Raw genomic sequence first — 17,053 nt, 5'->3', positions numbered from 1 at the left:
GTCTTATGAGATAGGGCCACCTTCACATGGTTTCAGGGCTCTCTGGATAGTAATTGTGTATAATAAGAGAGAGAGCATTCAAGAACTCCCATAGAAATTCTCATAGCCTTGACTTCTCATCTTTAGCCTATGCAGATTCTTTTGTATTCCAGATGGTCATTTGTGTCTCCTTCCTCATCCCACAATCTGGCTTCACCTTCCACTTCTTGATGCTGTGTTCCCTCCATCTCTTTGGGCAACCTCATCAGAGAAGACTTAAAAGAGCCCCATGCTGACCTTCACTCTTGCATGTCTCACCATGGTTCGTGGGAAACACACATCCATTGCCCTGAGAAACACTAGACCTGAAGGCTAGTCTCAACACAGAACCCATTCTGGGCTCTACTACCAGAGCTGTGGCCACAATTCTAGGCAAGGATCAGAGTTTCGTCAGTCATGCACCCTAATTGTTGTGGTTCCATAGAAAGCTATCTGAGAAATCTTCTCTCACTAAATTTGAGGTCAAGGAGCAGACATTCCTCCTTCTCTCACTTTTGGGGGTAGGTAGAGCAAGAAGGCTCATAGAGTAGTTTTCTGCAAGGAAATCTGTCTCTTAAAATTCTCTGTTGCCTCTCGTATTTATTTGTGGTGTATAGAACCATCTGACTGGTCCTCAGTCATTTGCTTCGAACATCTCACTTTCATATTTCATGCGTGCTGCACCTTGGTGCCTTGTGGAAATCTAACGTTGAATTTCTCTTAGGTATGCTTATTTAATTGACCACCGCTAACTAGAAGTTCCCCCAGCTGTCTTTATTTGCATCGCGTGAAGGCTTTCCGTATCAGGAGGCTAAGAGACACTCCTTAAGCCTCTCAAAACAACAAGGATGAATCAAAGGTTTGGATTCCTCTGGGCACTATGGTCAGGGCTGAAACTCAGGTAGGTAAGCCAAATATGATGGAAGTATGGAAAAGAAATGTTGCTTCACGTAGCATCAACTCCTGCTGCTCTGTATGTCATCCAAAAGTGGCACTGGCCATACAAGAAAATAACTTCCACAAAGTGCCTATGGTGTACTATGAAAGAAAATAAGGATGTTTTAAGGTACCTCCCTGGAAGCTGACGACCAAATTCTCCCTTAATTTCTCTCTTACATAGAATTCTGGGAGTGGTGAACTGTGTAACTGACCTCATAAAGATTTACTAGAGCCGTAGGTAATTTTCAAGGCTTTTATTGGCTGTAGAAATGGTCTGGGAGAGAAAATTCCCCAGATTCCCCTTAACTGACTTCACAATCTTTGGCAAGTCGCTTTACCCCTCTGAGCCCCCATGCCCTCATCTCTGCACTAGGTCTGCCTTGACACTTCGGTTTGCAGGGTGTGGGACCAGACGAAAGTGCCTTGTAAACTGAAAAATGCCACATTACATATCAAGTCACATTATTATACTTTCTGACAAATGGTTACAAAGCTATCTGAAATGGAAGTTTTCATTTTATTTCTGAATAACTTTCAATGTTAAGTGATAGAACTTAAAAAGCAAAAGCAAACATAAAATTCAACTAGAAGATTTGAAAGAGAAATGGTTTTTTCTCTAGGAAATTTGCACTAATAACTTTTTCCCACCCCCAAGCAACCAGTAACTTTTTAACAAGAAAATAAACATGGCCTATTAATTTATCTAAAGCTATTTCATACAATTTTCTGACTTCAATCCAGATTATTGGAAATGCCATGTGAATAGTGCTGCTTTATGAAAATAGAAACCATATTTTATGGTCAAGGTACAACTGATACAATTTCCAACAAAACCTGCTTTTCTGCACTTATAGAGCACTTTCTTTGAATCAAATCACATGGAAATAAATCTTCTTTTCATTTAATTGAAGACAAAAGGGAGCAGTAATGAAACCACTGAGACATTCTTGTTTTATTCCCAGACCCTTAAATCAGAAAACCCGATTGAATACTGAGCATAATTTCTTCATTGACATTTATCTCTAAATGTCAAGTTGTTTTGAAAATTTTTTATTGATTTTATGGTTCCTTGCCTTATTCAGTTGAGAAGAACTAAGTTAGTATGATGACATTGGAGGAATCTCCAGTATGAGAAAATGCATAATGGCCTGAAGGAGAAAAAAGAGGATAATAATTATTGCTACTCTGTTGAAATCAAGCATGAGACCAAAATGAAAATTAGCCTGTAGATTATTTTACAACTAGGAACAGTTTCAAAAAGATTCTAGGGAAAGACAAAAAAATGTGTTTGGTGGAGAGAAATAGCATTTCACCGACACCCCAGAAGCTTGCATTTGTCAAGTGTCTCTTATTTGAGAAATACCATGTTTTTCAAATATTGCTGGGAAATGATATAAAGTAGATTGAGATCACAATATGTTATTGCTGGAAGAATCTTAGTAATCTCTTAGCTTTTTATTTTATAGGTGAGGAGCAAATGCCCCCAAAAGGTAGAGACTTATAAAAAGCACTCAAGCTAACTGGTGGTAATGACAACAGAACCCAAGGGTCTGGGACAAGCACATCCTCCAGACACTTGAATTTTATCTGGAATTTGAATAATTTAAATGAGAATATAAAGTGAGTTTCCCATTTTCCTACATTAATGATGACATTAATATAACTGAATGTGAAATGGGACTTGAACTCTTAAGTATGATTTCAACTTAACTTGTAAGGCAGTGTCTCCTCCTCCACTTCCATGTTCCAACCTTCTCTCTCCTCCAAGAATGCTGTGACTACTTGCAATGTTTAAACACTGGTCTTGCAGTTGCTGAATAGCACAGACTTTAGTAACCGCCAGTCAATGAACATAGGGCCAATGCATGTCACAGGTGGAGGAGACAGTGCTCTTTCACTCTTAGCAGGTGTGGCCCCTTCCTGCCCAGGGGCATTTTAGGGAGGAGGACATGTGCAACATCAGGGCACAAGCACCTGGCCGCATGCCCACTGCTTGGCAGCTGGCACAAAGGGGCGATTCTCCAGTAAGGACATAAATGGTGTTAGTCTAACCATACTCCTTCCCCTCAAGGCCTCAATGATCAATGCCACAGATTTATATAATGTCAAACTGGGGAAATAGAGATAATTTGTGATTACATTACATAAATATACTCTCTGGTTCTCCATGAGCATCAAGTCGCCTACATTGTTCCGTCAGCCCTGAGCACAGCCCAGATGAACTCTGAAAACATGGCTGGCTGATAATCCCACACTTCTCGCATGAGTTTCTTAGATGTTGCCATTGAAGTTTCTTCATATGATATACTCATATTCTCTTTTCACACCTTTTATAACCTTTTGTTTAACAGTAACTCACCTTTGTTTTTCAGTGGGTTGAAAGGATTTGAGAATTTGGATTTGGCAGATAAATCTGATGAGTTTTGCTGCACAAAAGAAAAATGAGTTATTTGGATGTTAACAGCATTCTTTTACTGTTGGTCTGTATTTCCTGACTTCCTGATGTCATTAATGATTCTTTATTCCATTTTCATGGGTGTTATTCTCTTTTCAAGAATTTAGAATGGTTACTTTCTCCCTTTCTTCTGCTTTAATCTATTTAAAATGCCTAAAAATTTATTTCCAAGTGAATATTGTGTTCCTGTATATTTTTGCAACTTCTAACAACAAACTAAAAAACAGTTTTAAAGGTGGCATTATCCCTTTTCATGTCTATGCTTACATTTCTTTGGATCACATTTGTTACTAGAAGAGAAATTCATGGAGGAAAAACAGGGCTCCTACTAAAAATGGTTCCCAATAAAGCTTTGGTTTGCTCTTGCTCATCTTAGCTCTCAAATCTACTTGTGAATGACATTTTGGTCATTATTTCAGAGGCTATATAGAGTTCAATAATTTAAAAGCTGAATTATCAAATTAAGTAAAATATTTGAAACAAAAAGCATGTACTTATTGGGAAAGATATAAGTGTTTATATACATTATATATTTTTCCACTCATTAGTTCATCATTCATTTGTCCATTAATTTACCATCTCATATTGAATGCCTTTGTGTGCCAGATGCTGTTCTAGGCACTGGGAATATTGGAAGGAAAAAGTTTCATTCCCTGCTACAGTCTATGACATGAGGAAACCAAACCAAGGTGGGAAAAACATGTTCTTATCATATTCAGTAGATAGACCAGTGATAGTTTTTCAATTTTCACTGGTATTAAGTCACACTGAGCTCTGAAAAAAATAAGCCACAAAAATAAGAATTGAAAAGATTTGAAACTTTCAAAGCAAAATAATTAATTTTCTGGAATTCAGGACTCAGCAAACATCTAATGCTATAACCCTTAAAAAAAAATCCTAAGGTCAGGGATCATGGCACTTAAAATTGCATCCTGTACCATTTGGAGATAGGAATCTTAGGTTGCAACATACTCAACATGCTTCCCTGTGGTCTGGGAAGAAGCAGCCTCTTCAGGTTTGTGAAGTTATATGGGTCAAAGCAGTTGGCCAAATAACAGGCTCTGAGTTACTGGAAGTCAGATATAGGTCTGTAAATCTATTCTTTGTGGAGGGGGTTCTGTCAAGGCCACCAGAGTCTGTGTCTTGGAGAAGAGTTACAGAGAACATACCTAGGGACAATGGAGGGTCAAGACAGGTGCCTGAGCATGGAGAGGATTTGGAGTCCATACAATGTGCTGTGGCTTGAAGGATGGTCTTTGCTGAGACTATTGCTGGCTCCTCTTTCATTCCCTTCAGTCAACTATCATAGTCTCACCTAACTCTTTCAACCAATTGCCAATGAGAAAATCTTTGAATCCACCTATGATGTGGAAGCCCTCCTGCCCCTACTTCAAGTTGTCCCATCTTTCCAGACTGAACCAATATATACCTCATATACCTCACATGTACTGACTGATGTTTATGTCTCCCTAAAATGTATAAAATCAAGCTGTAATCCGACCATCTTGGGCATACATTCTCAGAACCTCCTGAGGCTGTGTCATGGCTCATGATCCTGAACCTTGGCAAATAAACTTCTAAATTGATTGAGACCTGTCTCAGATACTTTTTCAGTTAGAATCTCAATCTATTCATGTTGCTCCTCCTGCATCAGTATGGTACTTCCTGTGCCAAGCCAAGCAGCTAATCCCTCCATCTTCAATCCAGCCATTCCCTCTGTCTTCCCAGAAGTCCTCTTCTGCCCATTATCCTCCTCTGCCCATTATCCTCTCTCTCTCTCTCATTTTCAGAGTCTGTCTTCACTGGCTCACCCCTCCCAACATGCGAACTTGTCACATCCTGGCAACTTCAACTGTAGCCTGTCACTACTGTCCTGGGTCTACGTCTGGTTACCACTCTTGCTGATTTTGCTCACCAGCGAGTTTCTTGGCAGGAATATTCATAAAGTGTTATCTCTTTCTCATCATCTATCATCTGGGGTCCTTGGGGTCCTGCTTTTTCATTCAAACTCTCTAAGAAAATTATGAATGCACATATTTTCTTCTTGAAAAAAATGTATATTTGTTTTAAAACAAGTGAGCCACCTAACCAGAAACAAAAATCTCATTTTTATCATCTAATTTGGAAGTAAAATTGAGGAGAAGGTACTAATACAGACACAGCAAAAGCCCTCACTGACCACTGCTGCCTTCTGAGAAGTGTTAGTGCTTGATATTAGAAACAGAGAGAAACCGTCAGGCATTCTTACTTTTGCTTTTGTTTTATTTTACTTGGGAATATTTTTCCTTTGGTTTTCAAAAGAGAAAAATTTTGACTTTCTGCTTTGCAGAGTGGGGAGTGTCCTGTCTCATTATATTCACTAAAGGCTTTTTCTTTGATGTAGTCACATGTGCTGTAATTTTCTCCTTTTCGTAAGTGTAGATAATGACTCATTAGTTTCACAACTTCTGGTTCGAGTGATTTTTAGTTCTTCCAGACATAAAATCTAAATCCTAGAATGTGAGAACTTCTGCTTTGAATAACTAGTCCAACATTTGTTTTCTACATTTAGAAAATTGAAACTCAAGAGACGAAGTGACTTTCCTAAGATCACACAGTCAATTGGTTACAGAGTCAGAAATACAAGGGCAGGACTGGTCCACCTGCTCATGGGCTAGTGATCCCTAATTCACAGCAGTGCTGTCTACTGAAAAACGCAGACCAAGGAAGATTTTTTAATGCCAGAGGAAAATTTCCTTATTGATTTTTATTTCAAAAAGTTATATTGTCACTTATAAAAATCTCTAAATACCCATATAGGTTTGGATGCAGTTAAGTCAGTTGACTTTTATAAAATACAGAAATTCTCTGCTTTAGAACTCTTTCTGAAAGGCCCTCAGTGCCTTGCTGAAAAACAAAAGTCTAAATAACGTTGAAAACACAAAATATGTGTTCAAGTATTTTTGTTTCTAAATATACTATCCGCATATGGATTATACTTTTATGGCAAACAATGAAACAGAAATCCTCTATTTCCTTAAAAACTTGTCAGTTTGTAGACTTAAGAGCTAAGATTGCAAATAACAGAATCAGTGATACCAGCCTAAAAAAAGAAAATTATTAATACATAATAATTTTATATACTAGAAGTTAACAAAATTTAAAGACAAGAATGTAACCAAGATCTCCCCCTTTATCTTTCTAGAGAAGGAAAAATGGTTTACAGAAGGTTCGGAAAATCGGATGAAGAAAAGGGCCTTGCTGGTTCTAAATATTGACAAGCAAGTCAGACTAAAGTAAATGCCATTGTTCAAAAGCGTTCACTCACAAACACCCACAGACCTCCATACTTAAGCATCCTTGTAAGTTTCCATGACTTCACAGTCACTCATTTAAACACTCATTCACTCAACAACTCTACTGTGGCTCATGTGCCAGGCTCCAGGTCAGATACTAGGAATATCATGGTGAAAGAAATTCAAGGGGTTTACACAGAAGTTGACTTGCAGCAAGACTGTATAAAGAGAAGAATGCAAAACTGGAACTTCATGTACTGGATTCACGGCAGTAGGAGATGATTACCTTTTCTGTTTGCTTCCAAGAACTTAAGCGAGACAACTTGTTGAACAGAAGTTGTCGCAGCTATAAGGGAAACAAAGAAATATTGAGGAGATACACATACAATCATATGCAGACAAATCAAGAATAACTGCAGGTTGAAATGATTATTTAATAGTATTATCTCCTAGAAGCACTTAGTAGGCCATGAATGGATATCTGGCAGAAAGATATTTTCTTCATCTCTTTACCTATAAACAAAACCAGAATTCAACAAAGAACAACAGTACCAAATGCCATACTCATTCAGATTTTAGACATTAGTAGTTGGCAATAATTACTAAATTGAAGTGTATCTTTGAAGTGAAGTGAACGGTTTCCTAACCACATGAATGGTAAGACAAGGCAATTATTTAGTACAATTAAGAACAGCAAATTGCTTCTTTGTAGATAGGGGTTTGTACATGTGCAAAATTGTTCCTATAATTAGCAACAATTTTGCTAATTATAAAATATTTTTATTTTCTTATTAAACCAAAGACTGTACATCTATTAGTTTACTGCCTTCACCTCTCCCAACAGAATTGTTTAATGCTTGGGTTTATGAAACAAGTATATTTAAAATTTTTTTTCTATTATCTTTCACTTAAACTCACTGTTCTTCACTGGGAATTTTATTTAATGTGAGAGGCTATTTATTTGTTTATTTTTCTTTAACAGTATACTTTACTTTTTAAAATATTTTTATTTCCATAGGTTATCGGGGAACAAGTGGTTTTGGTTACATAAGTAAGTTCTTTAGTGGTGATTTGTGAGATTCTGATGCCCCCATCAACTGAGCAGTATATACTGCACCCAATTTGTAGTCTTTTATCCCTCACCCCCTTGCCACTCTTTTCCCCTGAGTCTGCAAAGTCCATTGTGTCATTTTTATGTCTTTGCATCCTCAAAGCTTATCTCCCACATATGAGTGAAAATATACGATATTTGGTTTTCCATTCCTGAGTTACTTCACTTAAAATAATAATCTGTGAGAGGCTACTAACATTTACTGTTTAAAACTCTACAATTATAGTAGTAGATACATCTTTCAGCATATTCTAAATAAATGGGTAGACTAATTGAAAGAACAAAAGAGAATTCACCTCTTAGCAAAGCAATTTTGCTATGGAATTACTGCCATACCATAATTTAAATTAGAAAAGTCAAAGACAAAAAGAATTCCCCTTTTTACCGACAACGTTTACATTACATGTTTGATTAGTTCTGTACAGCTTTATCAGCAGTGACTGTTTAGTTCCTTTGTTTTCTAACTGAGCCTGACCTTTCTAAAAGCACAGAATTTTATTACAAAAGTACCCATAGTCCAACCTCTTATTACATGAATAAAGGCCTCAGAACAAAGGGGAGGGACCTAAGATGTCTGGGTTAGGGGTTGATGAGAAAAATAAATGCACATACCTTACTGTCCAAGAGTATTCCAAAGCATAAGATAAAAAATCCCTTAAAAAAAAAGGAATAAATCACATGTATTGTATTTTTCTTTTCCAAAAAAGAAAGCATTTATATGTAACACTATTCACCCCACATTGAAACTGTTTTCTTAAGAGACTGTCTCCCTAAGAGACTGTAGTCTACTTGAAAGCAAGAACACCATGTGGCCTCCATAAGTGCATGGCACTATGCAAAGTACTCAAAAAATTTTTTTGATGTCTAAATAAGCAAATGACCTGGTGAATGAAGTTTTGCATGTGGAGCTTCATTCTCCCCTATTGTACCATCCCAACCCAAAACAAATAGCATCCTTCTGTGTCTGTATCTTAGTCTTTCTTTAGACCAGGCATTTAATGTCTAAGCATCTATGATGGCAGTAGGCACAGAGATCCAATCCTATGGCCAAGTGGAGGGATTTGACCTATATCAGCACCCTTTCCTTCCAGTACAGGTCTTGGGGAACCCTTGGTAAATGTTTTGGTGGACCTTGAATTCCTTCTCTCAGGCATAGCTCCTTCAGTTGGTGCTTGTTCAGACAGTATATCACCATGAGACTGTACTCCTGCTCCCCAACAGACGCTCCCTAAACTTGTCACTGCTAGGGGCATGCTCTATGATTGCCCTCCATACTAGTACCTGACTGTTCACCGGCTGCTGAATAGACGGAGAACCAACTAGTTTTAAGAAACACCTATTGAGTATTTGTTATGTGCCAGACAATGCGACAAGCGCTAAATTATCTCATTTAACCCTCATATTTATTTGATGATGTAAGTATTATTATCTCTATTTAAAAGACTAGAGAATTGAGAGACAGAAAGATTAAGCAATGTGCTAGAAGTCAAACAGTTTGCAAAGTGATGTATTTGAGCCCAGACCTATTTAACTCTAGAGCTCAAACATTTAACTACCACTTCCCTGAGTCATTGTCTGACGTGGTCCAACAAAACCTTCACTGAACTGGGATCGAAGGCTGTCATCCAGATTCATCAAAACCTAATGATTACTTTTTCTACCTCCTCTCTGAACACTCTCTGACTGTGCCAAGTAAAAACCCATTCTTTGTAGCAGAGATTAGCAAACTTTTTCTGTGATGAGTCAGATGGTAAGTACTTTAGGCTTTGTGGGCTATACAGTTTCTTTTGCAACTACTCTGCCATTGCAGTGAAAGCAGCCATAGACCATATGTACATAAATAAGTATGGCTGTATTCCAATAAAACTTTATTTACAAAAACAGGCTACTGGTTGCATTTTGCTAGCCCCTTCTCAATCGCACCCTAGGAAATTCCTTTGCACCATTCAGAGTCAATAAGTACTTATAATATATTTCCTTTTCTCTGTTTATTTTTTTCCCAGAGTTCTGCATAAGAGAAAGAGAACTGAGTCAGCAGCAAGAGAGATTGTTTGTCATAAGAACTCCAATAGATTTAAAGCCCTGTAATGGGTTACTGAAGAAATCCAATATTCTGCTTCAGTATGATAGCAACTAAGTAAGAAACAGAATGTTTTTCTATTTATTGTTTCCATGCAGTTTTTCTGATGGTCTTGCTGGAGGCAGGGAGATGAGATAATCTCCAGAGTGGTTTTATCTATCTGAGTTCTCTACTTATTCCAATTACAATAGGTTGTTGTTATTGTTCTCACCTGTAATGCATTGAGTAAAGCAAAAATAACATGCCAAGCCGGATTCTGGTTGTCCACTAGTGTTCCTATTCCAAAGCCCCAGGTGAGCCCTAGAAGAGGGGTCAGAATGAGGAGGCTCTTCCCCATGCGGACGATGGTGGCCTTGTCATCCCGACTCAGTCTTTCTCCAACAGCCGGCCTCCAGAGCTTTGTGAGAACTAGCAGCACCACCATGAAGTTCACAGCCACAATAGCCAGTGCAGGGACAACAAAAGCCAGGAGTGGTTTGCTTTCATTGGACCAGTTAAGCCAACACACATCTTTCCTTGTGTAGGTATTGCTAGGTTGTGTGACAGCAATGGTAATGACAGATATAATGACAGGGCACCCATAACCCAGGCAAAATCCGACAGCCACCATCAAATGCCGGGCCATGTGGTGGAACACGAGGATGATTCGGTAAGCCAGCAGGATGCCAAGCATGAGCATCCAGAAGAACAAAGAGAGGTAGAAGACGTGTGTAAAGAACACAGCAGTTGTACAGACTCCAGAAGAGTTCACCATGGCATCCACTGTGGCACCAACAATAAACCAGATATCAGCAATCAAGAGGGACAGGGCTATGTTCACCATGCAAATATGACGTGTGTGAGAGGTTTGGCTTTTCTTAATCTGCTTCCAAAACAGAGCCTCGATGATCAGGCATAAGATGAGACTTCCAATGGAGATACCCAGTCCCACATAGGTGATCCATTTTACCATGGGGAGGATCGTAGGGGGGACAAAAGGTGACATCAACATGGAGAAGGAGGTCAAGTGAGTACATCGGCACACCACGGTGTCTGGAGTTTCATTCACTAGGTGGCAGCCTGCATTGTTCCACTGCAAATGACTGAAATCCCAAAACACACAATGAGGCTGGCTCAGGTTTGACTCTATCTTGGAAAAAAATAGGAAAACTTCATTTACGGAATAGTTTTGAATAACTGTGGATATCACAGGTCCATTGACCTGAGCATTTCCATTTTTGGAAATGGGTAGAATGTTCCCCAAAGTCAACGAGGCCATGCTGATAATAGTTTCTGGAAGGGATCTCTGGAATTGGTCTTTCCAAATTAACACACGGCCTCTGATGGGAATACTTGAATTTTGGGGAAATATTTCAATCTGATAGCTGTAATCCATTTTGGGTTGGCTTTTGGTCACTGGAATCCCTTTCCAGTTAATGAATTTCCGAGGAAAATTCAGAGGAAGAGCTGTCGGAGGCACCAGAGTGCTGATGTTTTCCAATGTCTGTAGTAACCGTGAGCTGGCATGCTTTTCTTCCTGTAGTAAGACTGTCCAGTTGGTTACTAAGGCTGAATTAAGGATATTGTCAGCTATATTGATGACATCCTGAAACACAAGGATGAAAGTCGGTTTGTGTTTTTGAATAAACAGATAAGAGGACTAGCAGTGGATAGTAATTAGCATTAATTACAGGAAAAATACCCAGAGAATTGGCTCAGTCACAAACCACATTAAAACTCATCAATCAAATTTAGCTCAGTTCTTCTGTACAGTAGAAGCTTTGGGCAAAATCTTGGGTCAGCAGAATCATGTAAGTTCCAGGGTGATCATCCCAGAGCATGTGTAAATGCACTAGGGCTTCAGGACGAATGAGAAAGCATCCTGCAATTTCAGCTGCACACATAATGTGCATTTCCTCCTCCCTGAGATGGCAAAAATGACTGCACTGCTATTCAGGCTGAGGCTCAAAGATGCAGACACTACCTTGTACTGCTTTCCCATATTATGTTTGTTCTGCTAACACTAGAAGTTCAAAACTCACATAAGAGATGCTCACATTTTTAGGTTTCTTGTTTTCTACAGTTGTTATGTTTCTTGTCTCCTACCGCATAAAGCAAAACAATTTTTAAAGTCTGGACCCACGCATTGAACTGTCATGGGTTTTAAGGGACAGTCTTAGCTTGAGAGATTTATTTTCCAAGCAAATCCTTGGAAGTTGTTACTTTTTCCCAAAGAACCTCTTCTCTTGTTTATGGGGCTGGCTCCCAGACATTCTGTCGCAAGCATCTGTCACTCCAAGTGAGTCTTACCCTGACCCAGCCCTCTCTGCCTTCTAGCCCAGAATCCCATGATTTTTCTACTTCTACTGCCCCTAGAAAACTGTTTTCTTTTGCTTTGTGTTTGTCTGCTTTGTTTTCACTCTTCATTTTATTTTTAACATTTTTGTGACATTTTGTTTCAGTTGATCTCTTGTAACAACATGTGGTCAGGTTTTAAAAAAAAAAAAATTAGAGTATCTTTTCTTTAACTCAGGGAGTTTAACTTACTGATATTTAGTGTCACTTCTGAAACAATTTTAATCATATATAGTTAAGTATTATTGTGTGATTATTTAACATACATTATATAATCCAATTTTGAAAAACATTATATCCTTTAACATATAAAATGTATACATCCAAAATGTTTGGAAGTATATTTATTGAACAAATATTTATTGATCATATGCTATATATCACTTGTCATTCTTCTAGGTACCGAGGTGATAGCTAAAATGTAAGCAGTGTCTATTTTAAAGTGACCAGGCTACAGATAATTTATTTTTCTTTTTGCTTATTTGCACTTCCTATAGTGACCAAGTATCATTTATGTAATTTGCAAGTTAATCTTTAAATATCCAACTAAACCATAAATTCTTCAGTTAAGAGAAGTTGTTATGAAGGGAGTTCTTAAAATATACACTGTTCAAGTCTGAGCTTGTGGCCACAGGAAAGAAAAATTAAAGACTGCAAACATGTTGAAAAGTCGGTGTCTGTGGCACATAGTGCAAAACTCACCCTCTCCTCTAAGCCAGGTGCTGCCCAGGTAACCTGCATAAGAGCAGCTCCGTCTTCCTTTGAACCCATACAATTGATCCTGAGTTCCTTGTATACCTCAGAGGACACAGTAAAGTTCACATAAGGACTCTTACATGGCTTTCTCTCTTTTCCAATAGTTCCTCATCTTTAAGGCTTTGTCATTCCTCCTACAGGATCAAGCATTTAAAGTGACCCCTAAGCATAGGCAGACCATACCTCCATTGTTGAATTGGACACCCTGAAATGGCTGGCCAGTGACAGAGATGAAATATCGCTCAGAATCGACACCACCGAAGCCAGATTCCCCGCTGTGGTTGATGGGCTTTGCCGAATGATGATGGAAAGATTTTGCACCAAGGATGACACAGCTGCCTCAGTGGCATTGCCTGCAATCATACTGAAATTCTAGAAGCAAAAATGATTACATTCTAGAAAACAATGACATGCTGTGTTTTATCAAATTTAAATCAAATATCTTGGCCATATAGAATTAACATTTGTATGGTGTGTTCTAATGTAGGATAATTACATAACAATAGTAACAAAGGCTGTTATTCAGTGATTTCTATATTTTAGACATTGCACTAGATGCTTTACCAGGGATTCATTGATTGAATTCTTTCAACATCCTTTGAGGGAGGCACCATTATTATTTTCATTTTATAGCTAAGGAAACTGAAACTTGAAAATATTTACTAAAAATCATTTTAATATAAATTATTATCCTAATTATACAGAAACTCATGCTCAATGAGATTTAATGACCTTCCAAAGAGCACTCAGCTGGAAATGTTAGAGTAGGTACTAATCCTGTGTTATGTTCACCACACTACACTGAGAATGCTTTGTAAGATGGGAAAAGACAGAAACATACATGGAGATTTGACTACTGGGCTTGTGCCAGCCCCCGTTTTGTCACAAGATTTGGAGTTTTTTCTTTTTGTTTTTTGTGACGGAGTCTTGCTCTGTCACCCAGGCTGGAGTACAGTGGTGCGATCTCAGCTCACTGCAACCTCTGCCTCCTGGGTTCAAGAGATTCTCCTGCCTCAGCCTCCCGAGTAGCTGGGATTACAGGCATGCACGCCCAGATAATTGTTTTTGTATTCTTAGTAGAGATGGGATTTCACCATGTTGGCCAAGCTGGTCTTGAACTCTTGACCTTGTGATCTGCCCACCTCAGACTCCCAAAGTGCTAGGATTACAGGCGTGAGCCACCACGCCCAGCCCTAGATTTGGAGTTTTACTTCTTTCTTGAAGCTCCCGCTTCTACTACACTAGGCTAATTTGGAAAGCAACAAAGAAGGGTTGTCCCCTTCCACTCTACATAAGTCCACTCAGGAGCCCAAGTGCCCCCCGTTTTCCTTCCTGTTCTTGTCAACTGACAATGCCATTTTCTGTTTAAGGCACCTGGGATCTGCCTGGAGCGAACTAGTCTCAACTATTGCTCATGTCCAGAATTGAGGCAATGAAGGCAAAAGCAAGAAGACACCCCAGAAGCTAGCTAATCTAATCCCCTTTCCCAGTTTACAGATGAGGAAACTGAGATCCAGAAAGGAAGAAGTAAACATTCCACAATCCTCCGATGAATACCATTCTGGGGTGTTTTATTGCATCAGCAGCAGCAAGGTCTCTGGTTGGAATAGAAGTTCTGCTCAATATGGAAATCTACTTGCTGAACAGTATCTGTGAACTGGTCTTGGGGTCCTTCTTTTCTGTGACTTGAGTTCTTCTGATTCCTAGATATTTATTTCCTTCTATCTTCCTTGTCTTACTTGAAGCTTCCTAAGAGAGCATCATGTGGAGGGCATAGCACCTGATATGGTTTTGCTGTGTGTCCCCACCCAAATCTTATGTCAAGTTATAATTCCCAGTGTTGGAGGTGGGTCCTGGTGGGAGATGATTGGATCATGGAGGTGGTTTCTAACCGTTTAGCACCATCCCCCACATGCTGTTTCATGATACAGTTCTCACAAGAACTGGTTGTTTAAAAGTGTGTAGCACCTCCCCCATTCTCTCTCTCTCTCTCTCTCTCTCTCTCTCTCTCTCTCTCTCTCTCTCTCTCTGTCCTGTCACCATATGAGGATGTGCTTACTTCCCTTTCGCCTGAGGCCTCCCCAGATACACCTTCTGTACATCCTGCACAACGGTGAGTCAAACCTCTTTTTCTTTATAAACTACCCAGTCTCTGGTAGTTCTTTATAACAATGTGAGAACAGACTAATACAGCACTGGACTGGGAGTCAGGTGACCATGCTTCTAATTCAAAACTATTGCTACCAAAGGAACTATTGACTCCTTGGTCTTTTGTTTTCTGATCTGTAAAATGAGGTTGGTAAACCAGATGCCCCTTAAGGTCCATTGCAGTTCAGTCATTTTATAAGGTTCACCTTTGTCTGACCCACTCCTTGCCCTAATTTCTGATATAGATATATCCTTACTTGTACGAAGCCTGCTAGCTTATGACTCACACCTTCACTCCTCTTTAATTCCCAGGTCTTCTGAACTTCTGAGACCAGTTTAGTCACTGCTCTACCATCCATCACAGACCTCCTCAGCATTGATACACTCCTCCACAACACCTCTGCCTGAGAAAACTATCAGCTCTGTCTTTTGAGCTGCAACCTAGACTCTGCTGCCCAGACTCTATCACCCATGCACGACTCCATGGGTTCACCAGGGTCTGATGTCATCCTTGCTCTTTGCATACTGGCCAGTTATGCACGTAGGTATACTTACCCTCCACCTAGCCATGCTAACTGGGAGATTGCCACTCTGAAACTCAAAACCAGGGCAAGTCTACAAAGTGAAAATGCCTCACCTTCTTTAGTTCTTCAAGCTGAGGGAGCATGCAAGTCTCCCTTATGACCTGCCACCCAGATGATTGGCACCTGGCTGTGATGCTTCCCCTGTAGCCACTGCTGCAGGGCAGGGTATATTCATCATCCTTGGACCCAAATCCAAAGACAATGTCATTACACTGGGCTGGAAACGAAAGAAAACAACGAAGAAAAATGATCCTAGAATATCTTGGCACTCTATATACACCATGTAGTCATGTTTAACTGTTTTGGAAGTCATATTTTTGGAGACGAAATCCAGGCAAAATTCAGAAGTAGGAGAAGTTTGTCTTTGATGCCCAGCTTCCTGACCCCTCCTTCCAGGTGTCTGATTTGTGCCAACAATATCACCTTTAATGGGCTATCAACTAGTAAGTATTAGGTGATAATAAGGAATGATGTGATCACTCTCAGGAAATATTTTTACTCTTTAAAGGAACATCAGAAAGCCAGACAATTTTCCAGACACTATAGAATAAAGCAGTAATGATATGGTTAAAAGATGGGCGGTTGTTATATGTGAGTAGCACTTCCTACCTATACTCCTTTAAGCATTTCTCACATTGCAACCAATTGGTACTCTTGCTGATGGCTCTTAGTAATGCATTCTTACCATGATTGGAACTAGGAGATAGAGACATTAACTAAAAGATCCACAAGGGCTATGTTTTTTTTTTTTTTTTTTTTTTTTTTTTGAGATGGAGTTTCACTCTTGTTGTCCAGGCTGGAGGGCAGTGGTGCGATCTCTGCTCACTGCAACCTCTATCTCCCAGGCTCAAGTGATTCTGCCTCAGCCTCCCTAGTATCTGGGATTACAGGTGCACACCACCATGCCTGGCTATTTATTTATTTATTTATTTATTTATTTATTTATTTATTGTGACTGAATCTTGCTCTGTCGCCCAGGCTGGAGTTAAGTGGAGTGATCTCGACTCCCAGGGGAATCCTGCTTTGGCCTCCCAAGTAGCTGGGATTACAGGTGTGTGCCACCATGCCTGGCCCAAGTAGCTGGGATTACAGGTGTGTGCCACCACGCCTGGCTAATTTTTTTTTTTTTTTTTTTTTTTTTTTAGTAGAGGTGGGATTTCACCATGTTGGCCAGGCTGGTCTCAAACTTCTGATCTCAGGCAATCTGCCCACCTTGGCCTCCCAAGTTCTGGGATTACAGGTGTGAGTCACTGCGCTGGGCCTGGCTAACTTTTATGTTTTTAGTAGAGACAGGGTTTCACCATGTTGGCCAAGCTGATTGTGAACTCCTGACCTCAAATGATCTGCCCACCC

The 17,053-nt window shown here is 39.5% G+C and overlaps 1 protein-coding gene across 1 annotated transcript in view; it reads right to left on the bottom strand.

Annotated features, from left to right (window-relative positions):
* Positions 1–1,196: 1,196 nt before the first annotated feature.
* ADGRF1 (adhesion G protein-coupled receptor F1) overlaps positions 1,197–17,053 on the bottom strand; it is a 50,495-nt gene continuing 34,638 nt past the window's right edge. Inside the window, exons 11-17 of the mRNA XM_010356510.2 lie at positions 15,754–15,917; positions 13,152–13,340; positions 10,090–11,463; positions 8,411–8,452; positions 6,974–7,033; positions 3,317–3,383; positions 1,197–2,105 (exon numbers count right to left, since the gene is read on the bottom strand). Of these exons, the coding sequence (XP_010354812.1) occupies positions 2,050–2,105; positions 3,317–3,383; positions 6,974–7,033; positions 8,411–8,452; positions 10,090–11,463; positions 13,152–13,340; positions 15,754–15,917 (1,952 nt within the window). The 3' untranslated portion in view covers positions 1,197–2,049. The remainder of the gene's footprint in view (positions 2,106–3,316; positions 3,384–6,973; positions 7,034–8,410; positions 8,453–10,089; positions 11,464–13,151; positions 13,341–15,753; positions 15,918–17,053) is intronic.

Source organism: Rhinopithecus roxellana, chromosome 4 (genome assembly GCF_007565055.1).
Source record: "Rhinopithecus roxellana isolate Shanxi Qingling chromosome 4, ASM756505v1, whole genome shotgun sequence".
Classification (NCBI taxonomy): domain Eukaryota; kingdom Metazoa; phylum Chordata; class Mammalia; order Primates; family Cercopithecidae; genus Rhinopithecus; species Rhinopithecus roxellana.
This window is presented reverse-complemented; position numbering and strand designations above follow the sequence as displayed.